This window comes from Eupeodes corollae, chromosome 2 (genome assembly GCF_945859685.1).
Source record: "Eupeodes corollae chromosome 2, idEupCoro1.1, whole genome shotgun sequence".
Classification (NCBI taxonomy): Eukaryota; Metazoa; Arthropoda; class Insecta; order Diptera; family Syrphidae; genus Eupeodes; species Eupeodes corollae.
Window position 1 is genome coordinate 128736283 of NC_079148.1, and position 23633 is coordinate 128759915.

At 35.4% G+C, this 23633-nt stretch overlaps 2 protein-coding genes across 6 annotated transcripts in view; both read left to right on the plus strand.

Annotated features, from left to right (window-relative positions):
- The window catches only part of LOC129944197 (protein draper), a 68300-nt gene that overhangs the window by 38890 nt on the left and 5777 nt on the right, over nucleotides 1–23633 (plus strand). For 3 of the 5 annotated variants that reach the window (XM_056053454.1, XM_056053455.1, XM_056053456.1), the window contains exons 2-8: nucleotides 15896–16287; nucleotides 16345–16508; nucleotides 16585–16716; nucleotides 18604–18850; nucleotides 18931–19805; nucleotides 19882–20046; nucleotides 23360–23566. In XM_056053454.1, the coding sequence (XP_055909429.1) occupies nucleotides 16148–16287; nucleotides 16345–16508; nucleotides 16585–16716; nucleotides 18604–18850; nucleotides 18931–19805; nucleotides 19882–20046; nucleotides 23360–23566 (1930 nt within the window). In that variant the 5' untranslated portion in view covers nucleotides 15896–16147. The remainder of the gene's footprint in view (nucleotides 1–15895; nucleotides 16288–16344; nucleotides 16509–16584; nucleotides 16717–18603; nucleotides 18851–18930; nucleotides 19806–19881; nucleotides 20047–23359; nucleotides 23567–23633) is intronic. The other 2 variants (XM_056053457.1, XM_056053458.1) reach the window with 1 other exon arrangement.
- LOC129945234 (uncharacterized) lies at nucleotides 9600–10523 on the plus strand. The gene is made up of 2 exons (XM_056054895.1): nucleotides 9600–9949; nucleotides 10016–10523. Exons 1-2 carry the CDS (start codon nucleotides 9888–9890, stop codon nucleotides 10521–10523), a joined length of 570 nt encoding a protein of 189 aa, XP_055910870.1. The 5' UTR covers nucleotides 9600–9887.

The window sequence follows — 23633 nt, forward strand, 5'->3', positions numbered from 1 at the left end:
TACAATTTTTGAAAAGATATTTGAGTCGATAGTCAATTTTTACCAACTTTTGTTAATTTTTTTTTTAGGTTTTTAATTTTTTGTAAAAAAAACTGTCAATTCGATTTTTTTCAAAATTTTACTGAATGTTACCAACAATATTTTTTGAAAGATAAAAATAGTTTAAACCCAATATCTACAATTTTTGAAAAGATATTTGAGTCGAAAATCAATTTTTACCAACTTTTATTAATTTTTTTTTAGGTTTTTATTTTTCGATTTTTCTCAGCATTTTTCAGAATGTTGAAAACAATATTTCTTATAAAATAAAATAAGCTTGAAGCCTAAATTTCAAGTTTTTGGAAAGATATTTGAATCGATATTCAATTTTTACCAACTTTGAGTAATGTTTTTTTTATATTTTTATTTTTTATAAAAAAAACTGTCAATTCGATTTTTCTCAAAATTTCATCAGATGTTAAAAACATTATACTTCGTTCCACAAAATTGTTTTGGAGATGATTAAAATACTGCTTACTCCACTTAATTCTTTGTTGTGCTTTGAATATTCAAACGTACCGGAAATACCATATCTCATGTAGGGAAATCCTTGCGTTTGAAGTATTTCTGCTACCAATTAATTCCGTAGTTTAAAGAACAGTAACACATGTGAAGGTAAATCTCCACTATGAAGCATTATATGTGGAAGTTCTGTCATTAGATTTGTCATACCCGAACTAATTACCATGAAGAAAATCCTCATCGAATTAAAAGTCGAATGACAAAAAGCACAAACAAAAATCATCATTTAGCAGAACAAATTATACCACCCTCATTAAGAAATTCTATTTTATAAAATTCAGAATTCCCTAACGTTTGATGTTTTCTATGTACATAGCTACATATATACATAAGTACATAATGTAATTAGAAAATCCGCCATGTGTAAAGAATCATCAACTTCATTTTCCCATTAACTTTTAGGATTGCATTTACAGTACATGTGCATACGTATTTCTGCACATTTACACATATTGAAGTCTTCAAAGAAAATAAGTTGCATTGTATAGTTTAATGACTTTCAAATATTGAACACATACATAATGTACATAGAAGAGGAACTAGTTTGAAAAACGCGGGTATTTTCCAAATAATGGATTTTTATTTGCCTGACAATTATGAAACCAGCATGAAAACATGATATTTAAATATATAATCATCTGTTGGAACAAGTTTAAGGAAACCATCAATTTCGGTGCATTATGACTTTGACAATCCAGATTATTTAATAAGAACTTTGAAATGCAGAAATGAAATGTGTAATGGCGTTTTTTTGATAAGAAAACCTGTAAAATAAATAACAATAAAACGCTTTTAAGTTGTATTTACCGGTTTTCATTTCACTGAACTACATATTGACATTTCATTTGTTGTATAAGGTCTGTTTCTTTGCTTTCAGTTTCTGTCACTTCCTTTTTTATTTAATCCAAAATCCTGTCAAGTTCTATAAAACAAAATTAAATTGACAGTAGGTTAGGTTAGGTTATAGTGGCTGTTGGTTGGGAAGTCCAACACACTTAGAACAAAGTATGGACCGTTGTGATACCACATGTATCAGTTGATCAGCTTAACTCGTCGAACCAATTGGAGCTCCGAATGAAGCGTAGGAGACAAATAATGTCAGAATTTTGTAGATCGCTGGTATCGTTGAAGTAGTAGTCTCCAAGGTGGATTCTATGTCTTTTTGATAAGGCAGGGTATGTGCACAGAAGATGAGAGATTTTCCATGCAACTCCTACAAAAATCATTTGCAAGGGCTCCAAGTCGAATAGCATGCCTTCCTATTAAGCAGTGCCCAGTCAGGACACCTATAACGTAGCTAATGTGCAATCTACTCAAAGAGATTTATTGTTTTGAGCACCTGGCACTAAGATTAGTCCAAATTAATTTTGCAGCTTGTTTGTTTTCTCTATGGTATCTTGCTTTAGCATGAGTTTACATGTAGCTAAGGGAATACCTATGATGGCATTTTGAGCCAGCAGAGGTAAAGTTGTTCCGCTTTTTAAAGTTCGTCAGCTTTGCAATTTCCTGGAATGTCTCTATGGCCGGCACCCAGAAAAGGTGAATGTTGAACTGTGTACTCATCTCCGTAAGAGGTGATCGAAAATTTAGGGCTGTTAGTGATTAGTGGAGACAGAGTCTAGAGACTTTAACGCAGCTTGGCTTTCCGAGAAGATGCGTATATCATTAGTTGATATAACGTTTTCTCTAAGCCATGATAGGCTACTGTGGCCTTGTTTATTCTCTCTTGAATATTAGGTTTCCAACTTAATTTCTTATCCAAAATGAGACCCAAGTATTTTGCTTGTTCAGAGAATTTAAGTGGTACACCGTTTATGAGGGGGGGGTCAATGAGTGGGACTTTGTATTTCCTTGTAAAGAGGACAAGGTCGGTTTTTTGTGGGTTACCGCCTAGTCCACACCGATTTGCCCATCTGGTGAGCTTATTTAAAGCGTTTTGTAAGAGTTCTTTTAGTATATTGGGATGTTTACCCGTTACTGCAATAGAAACATCGTCCTCATAAGCAAACACTCTGTATCCCTCTCTTTCTAGAGTAACTAGTAATTCATTTATTACTAAGTTCCAGAGGAGGGGGAATAGGACACCACCTTGTGGCGTACCTCTGCTGACATCCCTTTGTGCAGAAAAATCGCCCAGTTTTGAATTGATAATCCTGCTTATCAGCATCTGATTAATCAGTTCGCTGATCGACTTATCTAGTAGTACCCGTGGCATGATGGTTAGTGCGTTGGACTGTCATGCAAGGGGCCTTGAGTTCAATCCCTGTCTGTGCCACCTTAATTAAAAAAAAAAAAAATTCGCGGGAACCGCCTCTTGCAAGGAATTGACAAATCCTTCAAGAGTAATTCTTGTCGTGAAAAAGTGCTTTCTCAAACTAGCCGTTCGGATTCAGCCTTAAATTGTAGGTCCCTTCCATTCCTGACAACAGTACTCGCACACAGGAATGGTTGAGAGTTGTAAGTCACTAGGCCCTGGTTCACAACGGACTGTTGCGCCACCCCATTTGATTTTTTTTTTGATCGACTTATCTACCTTCAGTGATGTCAATACACGTACAATTGCAGATGTGTCGACATTGTTAAATGCACCTTCTATATTTAAGAAGGTGTACTCTTTATGATGGAGGGAATATTCGATCGTACGTACTATACCGTGTAGAGCCGTTTCAACTGATTTCCCTTTGTTGTAGGCCTGTTGAGCCTTTGAAAAGAGGGACTTATCAATACTGGCCCTTAAGTGGATATCGATCAAACGTTCAAAAGTTTTGTGAAGAAATGATGATAAGCTGATAGGTCTTAGGTCTTTAGGGGTAACGTGGCTGGATTTTTCAGCTTTTGGAATAAAAACGACTTTAACTTGTCTCCAAGACATCGGGATGTATGCCAATTTAAAGCATTCCTTGAAGATATTTTCTAGGATGGGTATTAGAAAACTTGCAGTTCAGCTGGAATCATACCATCCGGAACTGCAGATTTATATGGCTTAAAGCTGTTAATAACCCATTTGAGTTATTCCATAGTGACTAGGCCTTGTGGGGGATATAATGTATTGTCACAACTTTTTGGTTCAATGTTATTAACAATATAAGAGCTACCAGGAAAGTGAACGTCTAGTAGCAAGTTGAGTGATTCTTCGCTTGAATTGGTTCAGAGGACAGATGCGTTTTTCAAGCAGCTTGGCATGATTGGATTTTTGGGGAGGATTTTGCTCAACCTGGATGCTTCAGGTTTGACAGTAAGTAATTTTGAAAAAAATCACATCAATTTAATTCAGAGCAATTCTCTTGTGTCAAAACGAAGATCTGTCTTGTAAAAATACGCATATTTCTTCTTCGCAACCAATCAAAACTGGACAGATGTTCTTGTATATTATAAACGTGTGTAAAAAGTTTAGGAAATTAAAAAAAAAAATGTGAAAAAATGATCAATATTAAAAAGTAAACAAACAGAACTAATATTACTTACAGAACGCGAACTGATTTAAATGCCTTAGTTATGTTTCATTCCGTGGATCACCCACATATAGGTATGTTTATCTGCAACTTTTGAAAAAATACAATTTTTACTGCCATAATCATGACAAGTAGTCACAATAATATTCAATTTTATATGGCTGAAACTATCAAACATTTTGACAACTTAACGCAATAAAAACTCATAGATTTCTGTATGAATATAATTATACCGAAATCATTTTCAAACTGTCAAAATACTGCTATCAGATCATAAAAATATCCGTATCAAAAGCAAACAATAAAACGTAGACTTCATTATACGTACATATATAATAGTGTGTGTTATGTACATATAAAAATTTTCGATGACTTAAAATAAACAACCTGTCTCAAAGTGAACATAACAATGTTGTCTTTCAGTTTCATCAGTAATAATAAAATTAAAGTTTGTTTTGATTTGATTTTTGTAAGCGATCTTCAGCATCACCACCCTTCAAATAATTCACACACAAGCGTTTTTTTTTGTTTCAGACATTTAACGCTTGCTGTGAAAGAAGTACGAAACGTTATATTTTATCAATTTTATTGCTAACTTCCGCACTCCTTCATATACAAACAACCATACTCACGTATGTCACGCATTAGTATCCCGCGTTCGCATTCACTTCATAAAAATTCTTAATCATAAATATAAACAAAGCAGAACAGAAGCAGCAGCCAGCGGTACAACACAATTTTTCGCTTAACTGTCACTGTCACTGCAAAATGTCATTGATATCATCGTTACTGTTATAATAGTTTGTGTGATTATTTGATGTCTGCCCCCCATGTTGTAAAATGAGTAATGCTTTGTTAGGTTTGTTCGCATTAATGGTGATATCTCTTCAATTATTATTTTTGCTGACGATAACGCTAAATCTTTGCGGTCATAAACAGGTTTGTTTGTTTTTGTTTTTGAATGCTGCTGATAATTTTATTGGAACAGAGAATAATAATATAAAAAAATTAAATGATAAAAAAAGTGTGTGTAATATGACACGTTCTAGGCAGATAGATCTGTTTCTTTTATTCTAATTGTGGCTAATGTCAACTTTAAATGTCAAAGTAGAAAAAAAACGATTTATGTAGTCACAAATTTCATGAGCGCCATTTTGAGAGAAGATAAAAGTAGGTATAGTTTTTGAAGAAGAATCTATTGGCATACATCTGAATTGAAGACGCCCTCGATCCACAAATTAAACTTTGAAATTCTGAACTTAACATAATTACCTCTCATAAAAAGTATCATCATATAATCTCCTTTGTTTTTCTTTTATTTCCCATGTCGCCTTCGTCGTCTTCGGTCGGTCGAATGGCTTCAAGGGAGAAGAAGAAACATCATATTTCTAGCATAAGTTTCATATTCCATTTTTCAAGTCTTGACATTTATTGTTCCCATCCAACAACACTTTACAGTGACGAGTGACAACGTCAACACGATACAATACTCGTACTTTTCTATGCAGTCGAGTCGTGGTGAAAAACACTCTTTTTACATGCATCGCATCGTTCTGTCATCATTCTTCGTGCGCTTCGTAGTCGTCACAGTCACAGGAAATCAGGTCATTGCAACGCGTGACAGAGTGTACAGTTAGTGTAAAAAAAAACTCAACGACGCAGAGTACACATTATTTAGGTACCGTACCTACTTCTATACAATTTGAATAACTAAATAGAGTCTTGGGAAGAATATGCGAACGGAACAGGCTAATGCAATTGTTACAACGGCTCTAATTGACTACTTGTAAGAGAAGCCATCAATGAGAACTTCCTAAAGTATATAAAGAAGACGAAGAGAACAAATTGTATGAAGAAGGCAATACCTTACCTATTATAATGTTGATTCATGCTAAACGACTGCGGCGGCGGTATGGCGATTGGGTTGGTTGGTATGGACTGAGAAAAGAGGGTTGTTCTTTTTAAATGATATTCTTGATTAATATGGACTTATGATAGAAGCCAATTTATTGAGGCTTTAGCTAACAGGTGTTTTTTTTTTCATTGACATAAAACTTTAAGTTGGCAACACTATTTCAAGTGGTGGCCATTTGGTCTGACAGCTGTCAAGTGGTTTGTTTTTAATTTGATTTGACATTTCAACACGAATAGACTGACGCCTGAACAACGCTTTCAAATTGTGCCAATCGATTTTGAAATTCATGATTCCAACACGAATTATGAACATAAGCGATGAAGCTAACTTTTGGTTGAATGAATACGTCAATAAACAAAACTACTATATTTAAAGTAATGTTAATACTCAAGTGTATGTTAAGACATCCTAACATCTAAAAAAAAACTGATGGTTTGGTGTGTCATTAATGACAGTTGTAATCCATGATTTCTATCTTCTTCGTTCATCAACAGGAGGAAAACGTTCACAGCTTTCTTGACGGCCATAAATGTTGGAATAAGTTGTTGAAAATTAGACCTGCAGGTAAGACTACGTCCGAGCCAGCCATGTCTTTCGAAAAAAGTAAATTTGATTTCAATTGAAAAATATCATCTTTGTTTTATTTCAGTTCAAAGTTCTATGTCTCTAAAAAAACACCCTTTATTTAGGTTATCGCTATTCACATCAGGTCACAGGTATTCCAGTTTTTTGTTATCTTAAAGATTAAGTATTTTGTATGATTATGAGATTAAGTTCTGACTTAAGTACATAATGTTTACATGTTACATTTTAAGAGGACTTATTTAAATAAAAAGAGATTTGAGTTTTCTGGGGCGTCTTTGGAATATTCTTTTTAAAAATCCAAGCAAACTAGATACAAAATTATCAACTTCCAACCCTATACGACTTGAAATCTTAAATCGCTTATATTTTGAAATTTATAGTGACCAATTTGGAAAATGAAACAATGAAGATACAAATGTCTTTTTTCCACAAGAAATATGAGGGTCTCAGCTGTTTTGAAAGCTGCGTGCGCTGATATATGATGATAAAGTATACCCTTCAAATGCGGGTGTAAAACAACACACACATTTGCAACTTATAATTTTTTTAAGTGTTTAATTTCTGTGAAAATTTCTGTGTCAAAAAAATGTGTCTGGTCATATCGACTTACAACTTACTTAAGTGTCAATTCGTAGAATACAATAGCTGGACTTTTTCGTCTGTGAAAATCTGATGTAATAATCTCAAAAGAGTAAAAAAATAAAACACATTATTCTTATTACTTCCGTAAGCCAGTAAGTGTTTTTTTATTATTGGTAATGTCGTTAAGGTAGTGTTCACATTAGAGGACCTCTTTTCAGTGGGACGCAATTTTTAAACTTCAAAATTAATAACAATTACTTATGTAATTGATAAGCAGACTTTAATATGAATTTTGTTTGGTGTTCGCTTCAGAAGGGCTAAATTAATACAAGGCTGTGTTTACAACACATTTATTTTGTAGGACTCAGTTTGACAGTTCATCATTTTATCTCGCTGTCACGTTCTTTTTAATATATTGTAACATTTCTATGAGGTGTAAATGTATAGGGACATTTTTTAAAAGCTATAGGAAAGTTACAAAAAAAAACACATACAATTCAGAAAAATGCATAAAAACTTTATTTGAATCAATAGAACGGTCCATATAATTTAATGTTTGAAGATTATTTCATGCAAATGTTGACCTTTACTGCTCCTCAAATGGTCCATCCGCTAAGACTACTTTGGCATACTCTTTCCAAAATTTCGGCCGGTATCTCACGAATAAATGCTTCAATGCTGTCTTCCAATTGAAGCAGTCTTGTCCGTATAGACATGAGCTTTAGCATCATCATCATCAGGTCGTCTAACCCCGTAGGGGGCATAGGGCGTCAACAAAACGTCTCCATCCTTCTCGATCTTCAGCTAGATACCTTAACTGTGGCCACGTCTTTCTCTGGGAGTTAGCTTGCGATAGCACTGTAGATTTCCATGTTGTTCTTGGTCTTCCAACCCGCCGTGACCCCTGAGGATTTCATTCAAAGGACTGCTTCGCAATATCATCGTTTGGTTTCCTCAGTGTGTTACCAATCCATTGCTATTTGCGCTTTCTGATGTCGATGTTCAAGCGCCTCTGACCCGTCCTACGCCACAATTCCTGGTTAGATATTGTTTGTGGGGCCAGCGAAGGATGTGACGCAGACAGCGTTTCACAAAAGTCTGCGATTTTCTCGAGATAGTGGCCGAGACTTTCCATGTTTCACAAGCATATAATAGCACGGATTTCACAATGGATTCGAAGAATCTCAGTTTAGTGCGCAAGGAGACTTGACTGGATTTTTAATTGCTTCTTCAACAGACGTGCCATGCAGAATAATACGATGTTGTGTTGGGGGGCCTGTTAGCATTATTTTTGTCTTTTTGCTATTTATTTTAAGACCGCACGATTCTCCTTTTAGCCGTAAAGTTTGACACATCTCGTTCAGCCCACTGACGTTATTTGCCATGAGACATATATCGTCGGCATAGTCTAAATGGCTAAGCCTTTCAAACGTTCTCCATTGAATACCTTACCTCTAAGTTGTACCGACGGCCGTCAGAACATCATCTATCGCCAGCAGAAAAGAATTGGCGATAAAACATCCCCTTTTCTCACACCCTGACGCACGTCGAATGAGTCGGATAGCTGCCCATTATGCAACACGAAACAACTTGCATTGTTGTAGGACTTCCTTTCCCAAGAAGTGACCTCCATAAACATTCTCGGTTAACTCGGTCAAAGGCCTTCTCAAAATCCGACCGACCGCTGCGGAAAGCCAGCCTGATTCCTCTTAAGTGTAGTCTCAATTCTAGCCTTTATCCGTTCGAGGATTAAAGTTGCCATAAGCTTTGGGAAAACCGACAAAACGGTAATACCACGCCAATCGTTGCAGTTCTTGAGATCACCTTTTTTTGGCACCCTAACAATCACTCCATCCTTCCATTCCCTGGGATAGGTTTCGTTTTCCCAAACAGTTTGTATAAGCGGATGCAAGATTCTAGCTGCTGTGGCGGGATCAGCTTTCAGGAATTCAGGAATCGCACGAACTAGGCGGCCAATTGACCAATCCCGAACCGAGATCGCCTCTCAATAAGTCAATTGTTGCGCGTGCTGTGTGGCATTTGGCATCGTTTTGTTGAAACCACATGTCATGCAAGTCATGCCCTTTTGGGCAAAATAAATTGGATACCATCACACGGCAGCGCTCACCATTCACAGTTACGTTACGATTCCCATCTTCTTTGAAGAAGTACGGTCCAATGATGCCACCAGCCCATAAACCGCACCAAACAGTGACTTTCTGGATGCTTTTTTTAGCTCTTGCAATGCTTTTGGCTGATATTCACTCCAAAATTGACAATTCTGCTTATTTTCGTACCCGTTGAGTCAAAAATGAGCTTCGTCGCTGACCTAACCATAAAAGGGAAGAAGGCTATGAACTTTCTTAACAAAGCAGGCATTTTGATGGTTAAAATATAGACCAAACTGAAGATGTTTGACAGTGAAACAAAACGTGTGTCAGCTGTTTAAACCAGTGTTGCCAAAAAGATAACAGATAAAACATCACCTATTAAAATGAATAGCTTTTTTTCAAATGGGAAGACCCATCTCTAAGCAATTTTCTACCGTGAAAATCAGTCTCCTTTTTGGTAAATTACATGAGTGCAAAGAATTTTCATTTTCGCGGGTCCTTTTTAATCGCCATATCAACTGAACTTGGAAGGCGAATTTAATTTTTCATCATTAAATACTTTGTTCACTGAAACTTAAATTTCGTATCGTTTTCCGTAAGAAAAAAAAACAATAAAATCACAAAAATAAAAAGCAAAACTTAAATATACATTTATATTCAACCAATTTTAAATAAACCAATATGTCGAAAAATGAATCGAACTTGTCTCACCCTCAAGGATTTCCTAGAAGAGTTTTGAACAGGTTATCATCTTTTTATATTTTACAATTTCGGAATGTTTTACCATTCTTTTTTTTTTGTATTTTTAGAACGTTTACGGCTCCATCGAATTATTATTTTGGAAACTATGAAGGTGACATTACAATGTTTCGAGGTCCTTATACATCGTCACCAAGAAAAATCAATTATTCCTCCTTGAGTAGTTATTGTTCTGATTCCGATGAAGAATACACTAATTTAACTCGTTTCGATGAACCTTCCAATACTTTGGAGACTTTAAGAAATCGTCTATTTCTCTATGAGCTATCACCGACATTATCAAATGTTATTTTAAAAAGTACCTTCTATCAAAAACTTATTCAAATTAACACAATTCTTATATTCATAACTGCTTTAATAGTTTTATCATCATTTGATATTGCCAAGCGGGTTTTGAAATTTGTTCATTGTAAAAGATTTTATCTTTATTATTGGATTAATTATTTAAGGCATAATTTAGCACCAATAAGTGGTTCTTTAGTTGTAATGTTTATATTTGGATATTGTTATTATATATGTTTTCGAAGTTCCTATGAAATTGTTAATTTAATTAGTTAATTTTACGAAGATTTTGTTGTGTGTTTCTTATTTTAAATATTTTTAAATAATTATAAATGTAATTACCTCTGGCAACCTTGGCATTCTTGTATTATTTTTTTTTTTTGTTTGGGTGACTTTTGGACCCTAAAACTATAAAGGCAGACAGAATGCCTTTGTCAGGAACGAGAATCATAAACTCTTGCGTGTTAGGTGAATAAATCTTAATTGTGTATGGTTCGGTTAATTTCATGTTGTGGAAATTAGTGTGTCTGGAAATTATAGGTTAGAAAATTGTTATTGTAAGCGAAATAGAACATTCCGTTTTATCTTCACGAACATATCTATTTAGTTGCAGTCACACAATTGTTTCTTATTGTGTTTTCCAATGAGTCATTCTAAATATTATGAAATCCGTATATTAATATTTATTTTAAGCAACAAACTTTAAACAGGGTTAAGCAATTTGGCAATTTATTAGATTTTCCAAATATTAGTTAATTCTTAAAATATTAATACCCTTAAGTTAAATATTCTGGATCTATGACATTTCCTGAAAAAAACAAAAAAAAAGTAAACGAACCTTAAATGTCAGATAAGTTTGTCAAAATTGTAAATTTAAAGTATCGATTTAGCGTTGCGTAACTTCGGTAAAGTCATTACTTTAGCTTTTTTTTATGTCGTTTGACTTTAAAATTAAAAAAAAATTAAAACAAAAGTTGAGTCTTTTTAAAAGTCATATAATTATTTGAAAAAGCCAATTACCTCAAATTCAATTTGACCCTATAAGGTTTTGAAAGTTAAATTTAAATTTGAATAATTTCTGAAATTATTTTTAGGTTTTGACTTTACGGACTAATAATCTGCCATTTTGTAATTTTAACTTCACTAAAATGTTTTAACTTAGTAACCAACTGAAGCATGAATGACGTTATTGTTTATTTGCAACAGTATCTGTTATGTCCCTACTATATTTACTTAAGAATTCCAATACATTTTCTCAGATGTAAGTTTAAACATTACCGTTAGCGATCCATGTAAAAGAATTCACCCAAAATGTCAAATGTTTTTCGAATTTTACTAAAGAACTTTTCATTTTTTTGACTGATAATGAGGACATTCATTAAGTGGCTACGCAGTCAAGACATTCTGATTGCATAAATGCAACTAAAAAATGAGTTGAATTTGTCAGCTACAAAGTTAGTGCACACTGATTTTGACGTTTGAGGATCAGCTGATCGATAAGGGCATACAAATTTAAAATTAAATTAATCGTTCAGTAATTAAATACAAATATAAATCACTAAAATTGTGCCTTATATTTTAAAACAAAAACAATTATTTAAAAGTTCAAATCAAATCAAATGGGGTGGCGCAACAGTCCGTTGTGAACCAGGGCCTAGTGACTTACAGCTCTCAACCATTCCTGTGTGCGAGTACTGTTGTCAGGAATGGAAGGGACCTACAATTTAAGGCCGAATCCGAACGGCTAGTTTGAAAAAGCACTTTTTCATGACAAGAATTACTCTTGAAGGATTTGTCAATTCCTCGCAAGAGGCGGTACCCGCGAATTTTTTTTGAAATTAAGGTGGCACAGGCAGGGATTGAACCCAAGGCCCCTTGCATGACAGTCCAACGCACTAACTATCATGCCACGGGTACTATTTAAAAGTTACCATATCTAAAATTGGTTTTATTTTATCTATTTGCATTTGTCAGTAATATGACAGTTCCGGATTGACTTGTTGTGCAATTAAACGCAGCCAATTTTAAACAAAAAAATAATTATATTTTACATTTATAAGAAAACAATTGACAATAATATTAGGATAATAAAATTTGCATTTTGTTCTCAAAAAACAAGAAAATTTTGTAAAAAAGATTAGGTAGTAACAAATTGAAGTGTGGTTCCTACGAACTGTGAAACTCTATTCGCGTTCCACATCTTACTTACTTACTTAAGGTGGCGCTACAGTCCTGTGTGAACTAGGGCCTCACCCAACAAACTTCTCCATCTAGCTCGGTCCCTAGTTAGATGTCTCCAGTTTCGCGCTCCAAGTTGGGTGAGGTCACCTTCCACTTGTGCGTGCCACCTGATTCGCGGTCTTCCTCTACTGCCCTGTCCTGTGGGTGTGGATTCGAAGACTTTCCGGGCCGGAGCATTGGTTTCCATGCGCTCTACGTGACCCAGCCATCTTAGTCGTTGGACTGTTACCCTTCTGGCTAAGTCTACGTCGCTGTACAGCCCATACAGCTTGTCGTTCCATCTTCTCCTCCACTCCCCTCCTCCTCCCGATGCATACGGGACCGTAGATCACACGAAGAACTTTTCTCTCGAAGCGACCCAAATTGCTTTTATGCGCTTTTGTCATAGTCCATGCTTCTGCACCGTATAGCAGGACGGGGATGATAAGGGTCTTATATAGCAACACTTTGGTCCCTCAAAAGAGGACTTTACCAATCAATTGCTTTCTTAGTCCAAAGAAACAGCGGTTAGCAAGAGTTATTCTGCGTTTGATCTCAGCGCTGGTGTTGTTTTCTGCGTTTACAGCGGACCCTAGGTAGACGAAGTCCTTGACTACCTCAAAGTTACGTCTGTCGATGGTGACGTTTTGACCAAGACGTCGTTGTTGTATGTCCTTTCTAGACGACAGCATGTACTTTGTTTTGCCCTCATTAACCGTTAAACCCATTTTTGCCGCCTCTGCCTCAATACTCACAAAAGCCCTATTGACATCACGCTGAGTTCATCCGATTATGTCAGCATATTCCAGTAATTTGACAGACTTTTGCAAAATAGTGCCTCTAGACGTGTGAGCTCTGCACGATTCTTTCAAGCACGATGTTAAAAAATTGCCATGACAGCGTATCACCTTGTCTAAAACCTTTTTTGACATCGAAAGGTTTTGTTAAGTTGTTTCCAACCTTTATGGAGTAGCGTGAATTCTCCATGGTCATCCTGCACAAACGGACGAGTTTGGCAGAGATGCCAAAACGCTCCTCCCTGTAGATGCTGTCATATATGGACTTGAAATCGATGAAAAGATGGTGGGTGTCGATTTGGTGTTCTTGAGTTTTTTCCAGAGTCTGCCGTAATGTGAATATTTGATCAACTGTGGAAATTCCTGGTCTAAAACCACACTAATAAGGACTTTTCAGGTTGTTGACGATGGGCTTTAGACGTTCACATATTACGGCAGAGAAGATTTTCTAGGCAATGTTAAGTAGATTGATTCCTCTATAGTTAGTGCAGTTTAGAAAGTCTCCTTTTTACAGGATCGGTCAAACAATACTGAGGTTCCATTCATCGGGCATGCTTTCTTCCGACCATATATTACAGATAAGTTGGTGCATGCTCCTAACTAACTTATCTCCAGCTGCTTTAAAGAGCTCGGCATTCAAGCCAACCGCTCCAGCGGCTTTATTAGACTTCAGCTTAGATACGGCAGTCTTTACTTCGTCTAAGTCGGGAGGACGGGATTGTTGGCTTTCCTCGTCTATGTTAAATGGATCATCCTGCCTGACAGCGGAATTCAGTTCGTCGTTGCCGTTATACAGTCTGCAGAAGTGTTCCTTCCATATCGTCAGCATTATTTGCAGCCTTCGGCTCTAGGTTTATGTACCTGTAAATTTCGTTTCACCTGTTCATAAAACATTCGAACCTCATTCCTGCTTTTATACCTCTCAACATCTTCGACCGCACGCTTCTCATACCCTCTCCTTTTCCTTCTGAGAAGTCGGCGTTCCTCTCGCCTCTTCTGCTCATAGAGCTCACGAGCAGCTCTCGTCCTTTTATGCAGCGCCGCTTTGCGTGCCTCTTCAAACCAGGGGTTCCTTGTTGGTGGCTGTTTGAAACCTAGCATATCAGAGGCGGCTTCTCTGATTGCATCTTGGCAATGTTGCCACTGGTTTTCGATACATTGTGTTGGCGGCAGAGAACTTCGAAAGAGGTTACTTGTAACTCGGTCGGAAAAGGATTTGGCGATCTCTGGCAATTGTAGCCGTTCGACGTTGTATCTTCTCCCAGCACCTCCCTGTTTTGCCTTGGGTCTGGCTACAACGAGGTAGTGGTTCCACCAAAGATGTCTTCCCTTTCTAGCTTGGCATTAAAATCGCCCAGGACTATTTAAATATCGTAGCTAGGGCACTGCTCATATGGTTTATCTAGGAGCTCGAAGAACATATCTTTGGTGTTGTCGTCTTTCTCTTCTGTGGGGGCGTGCGCGCATATCAGGCTAATGTTGCCGAATTTAGCCTTGATGCATATGGTCATGAGGCGCTCATCTATAGCTCAAGATTTCTTGCCTAAGTCTGGCTCCAATGACGAAGCCGCATCCAAATAAGCGCTGTTGGTTTTCGTGGTAGAAGTCACCATAGTTAATATCACAGTTTTTCATCCTCTCTTTGCTCGGCCCATCCCATCGTATTTCCTCGATGGCGGTGATGTCTGCTAGTCTAGGGCGTGAGCTAGTTCTTCGGCCGCATGTGGTCTGCTAAGGGACCTAACATTCCACGTGCATATCCGAAGTTCGTTGTCCTTTATTCGTTGGCGTTGGTTGTCAACAGTAAATCCATCCGTTTCCGAGGCTTGTGGTGCTTCGCAACTATGAAAGCTTTTATGTGGCCAGGAAGTCACCCCGACGGCACAACCCCCAACATGGAGAGCCAGATCCTAAGTATAACTCTAAGAATGGGGAGCTGGATAAAACCGCTCCTTATAGGCCTGGGCTCCGAATAAGTTGAAGAAGCCCTATAAGGTGTTCACTAAGTAGTTCAACCTTACTGGAACTGTAGACGCCACTGTTGAATTCCTCCGCTGCCGTCTGGATAAGGTGAGGTGCCTTAGTGGAAACACCTCTATCCACACTTCAAAGAATAAATTGTTCGCGCGCAATTTAATCTCAAAATTATACCAATCTTGTTTTGTTTTTTATTTGAAAGATCATGGCTGAGGAAAATATGGAGAAAAGGGTAATTATTTGTCGCTCTCTGCGTATAGAAATAAAGCTCATGTGAAAGAAAAGTCAAAATATGTGAAAAACTCATGTGCAAGATGCTTTATGAAATAGATTAACCAAGACCCATATAGTATTCAAAAACAACTGATCTACGATCCTTACACATGCGATTTAGGTCTACTATCTGAGAAATAATAAAGTAAGCAACAATCATCATGAATTTGTTTTTAAACAATAATTTTTTTGGGTTAAAGATTTTAGTTCCGTATAATGAAACTTAACGAAGAATTCAACTTAAAATATATGTCCACTGATAAATTAAAAATGAAATTTAAAAGGTTATCAACCCATCTCAAACTCTAAAATTCCTGTAGAATCAAAACTGAGCACTTACTTATAAAAATCACATTTTAACAATTTTGTTTTTTTTTTCAGATTCACGCATGCAATTTTAAGATTGCTCAGCAAAACACCCACAAGTTTTGAAGGCAACAAAAATGTTAAACGAATAATATTTAAAATATAAAAATTCGACACTGCCACTTTGGAATTCGAATTAACTTTTGCATTTGAGGTACACTTAAATATCCCTCCAATCTCCACGAATATACCTTAAAATAAATTTAGGAGATTCAAATAAATAAAATCATTCATTCCGAATCTAAAAGAGGATCATTTAATGGAATCATGAATACAAATATGATTAAATTTATTTACCTAGTGCTGGCACTAGGTCTATGCACTGCGATTTGTAGTGTCAATGCTGAAGTATTAGATTCTGAAGAAACTGAATTAGAAGGTCCCCATGTTTGCAAGAAAACTGAAAAGTAAGTACAAAAATTGATTCCAAAGAATTTAACTGATAACAAATTTCTTTCTTTTAGTTACAATGTTGAAGTTACAACAACAGAAATGCAATCGTTCCAAGAACGCGTATCGATTTGGTGTTGGAATGTACCACCACGTTGTTCGACATACCGATTAAAAACTAAAAAAGTCAACAAAACTCAAAACCTATCCAAATCTCGAATTGTTAAGGATTGTTGTGGTTAGAATTTAAATACTTTATAACTTTTTTTTATAAAAACCGAATTAAACTGAATTCTTGATTTATTTTTCCTTAGATGGCTACACCTTGAACCCAGAAGGTAACAGTTGCATACCAGTATGCAAAACAAAATGTCAACATGGTTCATGTGTTGCCCCCGACAAGTGCAAATGTGAACATGGTTTTGGTGGACCCTCATGTGATATAAGTAAGTACCTATACAAATTATTTATCAAAATGGTTTTCTCCAACCCAATGTTCGTGTTATTGTACACAAAAAAAAAGAATGGGTTTTCCCTAAAGAAAAAAATAGTTTCCAATGTTACTAATATTTAATTTGTGTATTTGCTTTTAATTGTTTTTTTAAAGAGTTCTTTTTGTTGCTTCGTAGTTTTTTAAGGTTTTGTTAAATGCTTTTTTGTTAAATTTAAATGTTTCACACTGCTTTTTTAGATGTTCTTCTGCACATTCATCATTTAAAAGTTAGAAATGTACACGACACTCATTTGAATTTTCCTCAAGTACGATTATTAGAAATGTCTGCAGTGCTTTTTCGTAGAGGCTTTATTTATTGCTTAGTTATAAATTACTTCTTATTCTGAGTCAATTATATATCAAAGTAGAATCTTATTTGTTTCCGGAAATCCAAAACCTAATTTTTAAGAATGCTTTTTAAAGTCTTTTAAATTTAAGTTTCAAAAACAAAATTGGATTCATACATTAAGTTTGCTCTGTTTAACAGTTTAACAAATATAAAACCTGCATTCCATAACATACGATCTTAATGAAATTCTTTAAAACGCCTAATATGGACCAAAACCGGTCTTTTCAAAGATTCGATATTATTTTGTTGAACTAAATAGAATTCAAAAACATTTTTGAACATTTAACATTTCAAGCTTTCAATAATAAAAACCAGAAAAATATTCTTTAAGAAGAAGAAAAGTCATTTGGCCTTAAAAAAAAAGAAGTCATAGCTAATAAATGATGGAGGAAAGTTTGAAGAACACAGTTTGGAGAAAAACTCGTTTAAAGTTTTAAGTCCTCGGCGATACCTAGTCCATAGAGCATTCCTTTCTCTTCTTCTTGAAACTCTTTCAAAACAGATTTTTCAGCTCTTGAATCAATTCTGGCTTGTTAAAAGGCATCACTTACGCGCCGCTCAAAACGTGAGATTCGCTAATCATCACGTTTCTAAACATAAGTATGGTCTTCGCGGCATATAGGGCATCAGATAACTGACATTACCTTTAAATTACCTTCAAAACCTTCATTAAAGATGTCCTGAATAATTCCTTTATCTTTTTTAACTTGACAATTATCATCATAATAACTTGTCCATAAGACGGGATTGCGGCTCTAAGCTTACGTTGCTGATAAACTTGTTAAATTTTATTCGATGAGGTGGAAAGACATGACGACAACTCTCTTTCCAAAAACGCTAAATAAAATTAAGACACATAATATTTAAGAATCACCAAGAAGTAAATCTTAAATGGAATTTAATGAATGGGCTTGAGCATGCTTCTCCGATTCAATAGGGCCCAAAAGTTACTCTCTTATGCTGTTTTTCGTTTTTAGTTTCTTGCATTTTTTCACAGCTTTTTTTAATTATTCAAATCTGTTTTCTTTTTGTCATTTTAAGTAAATTTTCAAAACTTCCACATAATTATTATTGTATCTTATTTATTATTAAAACTTATCAAGTACCTAATAATAATAGTTCTTTAATTTTCTTTATAAGTATTTCGTCCAAAATCCTTTAAGAGACTTTCAGGTAAAAAAAACTCATTGTCATTAGAAAGCTAGGTATACATCTAAAATATTTACACCCCCTTAGAATAATGGACTTTACACTAATTATCCATCCCCCAACTAACACTTCACAATGTGTGTCTTTTGACGTCTTCACTAACCCCTGTTACCAAAACAAAAAAAGTGGAAAATAGTTCATATGTAATAACACCGGGTCTTTGGGTATTTATAAATAGTTTGGTCATCTAACAAACATTATGTTTTTTTTTTGTTTTCCAAATTGATTTTGACCTTTGAACTAAAACTCAACTCCTACCCCTTTTCCAAATCGAATTTCTAGACTGTCCTCCTGGACGTTGGGGTCAAAACTGCGAAAATGAATGTCAGTGCATGAATAAAGGCACATGTGAAGCCTACACCGGTGCATGTGAGTGTGCCAAGGGTTATGTGGGTACAAAGTGTGAAGAATTCTGTCCGGCTGATCGATATGGTGCTAATTGTTTGGAAGAGTGTCGCTGTGAAAATGGTGGCAGCTGTCACCATGTATCTGGTGAATGCACATGTGCACCCGGCTACACTGGACCCTTGTAAGTTTATTCAGAATTTTGTTTCTTTTCTATTTTGTTTGTCCTTCCTGGAAACTACACGTTCACATTCTTTTACAAAGATGCCAAGATCAATGTCCGGATGGTAAACATGGTGATCAATGTAAACAAGACTGTCGCTGTCAGAATGATGGCAGATGTGATCCACACAGTGGGGAGTGCCAATGTACGCCGGGTTGGATTGGTTTAGTGTGTGCCAATCGATGCCCCAAAGGAACGTACGGTCAAAACTGTGAACTGAATTGTGAGTGCTTTGGTGATGCATCGTGTCATCATATCACCGGCAAGTGTGAATGTCCACCTGGTTTTATGGGTGAAAAGTGTTTCGACCAATGTCCAAGCAATAAATTTGGTCTTAATTGCACTGAAGATTGCACATGTATGAACGATGCCATTTGCAACCCAGCAAATGGGACATGCAACTGCCAGCCAGGATGGACTGGCTTAGATTGCAGCAACCGAACTTGTCCCGATGACAAATATGGCCTTGATTGCAATGCCACATGCGATTGTGAAATGGAACACACCGAAATGTGCCATCCATGGACTGGAAAATGTGATTGTGCCGTCGGATGGAGTAGCTATGAGTGCAACCGTCCATGTACTTATCTTAAGTATGGCAAAAATTGTGAGTTAGCATGCGAGTGCAAGAACAACGCCAAGTGCTCACCAATAAATGGAACCTGTTTGTGTGCCCCCGGCTACAGAGGGCCTAAATGTGGAGAGACTTGTGAAGAGGGCAAATACGGACAGGACTGCTCTCAGACCTGTGATTGCCAGAACGGAGCCAAATGCTCCCCCGAAACTGGACAATGCTTCTGCACTCCTGGCTGGAAGAACATCAAATGTGATCGACCCTGCGAAGAGAATCACTATGGAAAAGATTGCCGTGGAGTGTGTGACTGCAAAAATAACGCATCTTGTAATCCAGAAAATGGTATTTATTTTTTTTAAAAAAAAAGTTTAGACCAACAAAATAAAACATATTTTGATTAATTCATAAAAATAAAAAGGAGCGTGTACTTGTGCGGCGGGTTTCACTGGGAAAAAATGCGAACACAAATGTGATTTCGGAACCTTTGGACATGGCTGTGAACAGAAGTGTGATTGTGATTTTAATAATACAATTGCATGCGATGCTGTAGATGGGCGATGTATTTGCAAATCAGAATGGGGAGGTACGTGCCTTGCATACGAGAAAAAAAAGACTTAACTCATTCGATCATAAACTACAATCATTTATTACACATTATAACAATACATACATAGTAGCATTGTCATTTACATTCATTGAAATCATTTTTTCTTAAGCTCATTTACATAATTAGAAAAAACTTTTATAACGCTTTGATTAAGTCACTATTGGTGATTGGATTATTTTTCTTTTCTTCTGAGAGTTGACGAACGCACAAATTCTGCCGCATTTGATGCAATAATAACCATTTAATGGGTGCATAAGTTCTATAAGCAAGAGCTTACTTCAATTGTTTAAGCTATTTGATTATAATTTATTTGATTTTAGGGATTATTTCTAGTAATGTAATGAACAGAAAGTAATCAAAATGAATAACCGAAGGATTGGGCAGATTGGTAGGTTTAGACGACATAAGGGACTTAAAAGTAAGGCAAGGTAGCTTCCAAAAAATTACCTTCCAATTAAGGCAACTTTATTGGAAAGTTGACTAGAAAGTTATTTAAGAGAAAAAACTACCTAACTATCAAGTCAAGTCTATTTATGTCAAAATGACAGTTGGTCATGTTCTTTCCTTCAACTGAATGCTGAATTTTATTACTCTTTGATTGGCTGCGTTCAATCTCGTGTTGGATAGCGTACCTATCTTGGATAGGTGGATTTTTAGATACCTTGGGAAGGTTCAGACGATATAAAGGACTTGAAAGCAAGGCTTGTTTCTAGTATCTGATTGGCCAACTTGGAATGGAAAGTCGACTAGAAAGTTAGTCAAGAAAAATCTCCCTAACTATTAAGTAAAGTCTACTTCTATCAAAATGACAGCTTTATTACTTTATGATTTATTTATTTTCTGCAAAACTTCATTTAATGCTTTCTGTTAAAGGGTTCCTCGTCAATTTAAAAATGAAATTAGTAATGTTTCTTGACAATACAAAAGACAAATCGTAATGGACTTGTAGCTTGTCTGAGGAGTGTTTTATAGACATTATTTTGTTTGGTAGTTCTTGTACTATGAACTTAAAGGAGAGGTTTGTTAAGTAAAGTTCTAAATTTGAAATTCATGACACTTGGACAAAGAAAAAAGTTGACTGCAAATGATTCCCTTATGTTGTCTGAACCTGCCCCTTGTTGAACGAGTTGGATAGCTGTCAAAAAACATTTAATGGATAATTCAACTGATTCATAGGATTGGTCATCTACAAAATAAGTCAAATTTGAAGTTTAAAAAAATAGATCATCATAGATAAAATTCGTAGGCAAATAGTTTTTTCATTCTCTATTATGCACAGAATATCCTCAAATACTTTTTGTTTTCCAACAAAAAAAGCTGAAATCAATTTTTAAGTTTCTTGAAGCTCAACCATGTGTTTAATCAGCTGTTCTGTCAGAAACCTACATACCCCATAAATTCTTGGATACCTTTGGATTTCTTTTTTGACATCTCAGCTGTTTTTGATCAGCTGTTATTTTACACGTAAAACCTTAACAAAAAGGTATCCGGATACCCTATCTGTTTATTTATTTTCTACACAGCGCCATTTAATGTTTGTGTAAAAGAGTTACATGCCAAATCGGAAAGCAATTACTAATATTTTTTACGCTTTAGACCCAACTTTTATAGAAACAAGCTCACTTATGCACTCATAAGTGAACCAAAGAAAACACACAACCTATTTAAAGAAAGATAATACTTTTCGTTAAGTTTCGATAAAATTTTAGATAAACGGTTAAAGTCGTTAGTCGCTTAATTGCATTTGACAGCTAAAAAAAATGTATTATACGTGTTTTGCGTGTACAAGAACAGCTGATATTATAGAAGTGGGTTATCAAAAAAGAAATCCAAGAATGTCTTATACAGGGTCCGGCAAAAACACCTCCCGTATTTTTAGACGTTTATATTTAAAGCTATTTATAGATTAAATTGTATCCCGGGTAAAGATAGATAGAAATCTACGTGCCGTTTTTAGTAATCATAATGGCGTGGCTCTTATGTGACAGTTTGGTGTGCTGTTGCTAAATTTGGTGTGTTAGGTCCGTATTTTTTCGAAGAAAATGGGCAAAAAGTTACAGTTAATGCTGATCGCTACTGTCACATGATTGAGACCTTCCTCCAACCAAACTAAAATCAGTTTACTAGGAACCAAAAAAAAGTCTGGTTCCAATTTAAAAAATTCAATAAATTTTGTCTGTAAAATTGTTTATTTATTTGTCATTGCCTTTTAAAATATGGGAGATCTATTTGCCGGACCCTGTATAAGAGGCTATCTGACAAAAGAGCGTATTCTACGAATTGGAAGAAACCAAGAAATTATATGTATGATTTAAATTATGATTTGAAAATCATGTCTAACAATAATTTTAGAAATTGAAATCTAAATGTTTTTCTGCTTTTTGGGAACAGCTGAGAGTTGTTTATATTTTTTGACAGCTATCCAACTAGTTCAGTAAAATCCATCTAGGATAGAAAAAAAAATGTTGAAAGCAGCCATTACTGCTAGTTTTTCTTGACCAACTTTACACAAAATAGTATTATTATGACAGCTAACCAATCAGAGACTAGAAACATCATTTACGTTATTTGAACGTACCCAATATATTGTAGGTCTCAAAATAAAGTATTATGAACATTAAAGACTACGTTTATAGACAAAGTGAAATTTGATTCTTACTTACTTAATTTTGTATTGATTACCTAATTACAGGTTAATTAAACTTCCTACTTTCGTTGAAAATTCTTTTCACTATCTATTTGGTTATTGAGGCTGGTTTGAAATGCCTTTTAATCTCATTTTTTATGCACGAAGATCCACTGTAGATATTTTTGCTTGAGCTTGGCTTGAACTACAAAATTATGTACATTCCTATATTTCGCTTTACCGGATTGTTTGCTTGGATGAAGGAAAAAAGGATTTTCATATTTAAATAAGCATGTACAAATAATATATTTAAAGAGATTGTATGATTGTAGTTTTATAAAACTCATTTACCTCGAATTTAAGAAATAAGCTTTTAAGTTTAAATTAACCCCACAATGCATGATCATGATTTATTTATAACTCACAAACAATTTTCACATTCTCACAACACATTTTCACTTACATAACATATCACAACATCCATTCAACAACAATTGAATTAAATAATAATTTAACATTGATTTAATATTTTTATTTGCATTGTTTTTCGTTTCGTTTCGTTTTTGTTTTTTGTTTTTTTTTTGTATTAATGTTTTGTTGGTCGTGTTAATGTTGTTGGTGGGGTTCCCTTAACAACCGCGTACAAACACGGACGTTGTGTAGGAGTCCATTGTGAGACCCAATGTCCACCTGGTTATTATGGCGAAAATTGTGAACAAGCTTGCAGATGTATGAATAATTCCTCGTGTGATGCTGAAACTGGCAAATGTATCTGCTCCAAGGGTTGGACTGGCGATGATTGTTCGAAGCCATGTCAAAAGGGTTTCTATGGAGCTGGATGCAAGGAAAAATGTCCTGACATTATTCATGGTGAAAAATACGGAGTTGTGTTATCTTTTAGCAAAACATCACTAATGAATGTTTTAAAAATTTTCTT

What these genes read in the sequence shown, in the direction of transcription:
- LOC129945234 (XM_056054895.1), top strand. Translation starts at nt 9,888, where the DNA reads ATGTCGAAAAATGAATCGAACTTGTCTCACCCTCAAGGATTTCCTAGA. An exon ending in CCTAGAAGAGTTTTGAACAG is followed by an intron (nt 9,950 to 10,015) that starts GTTATCATCTTT and finishes TTGTATTTTTAG; the next exon opens with AACGTTTACGGCTCCATCGA.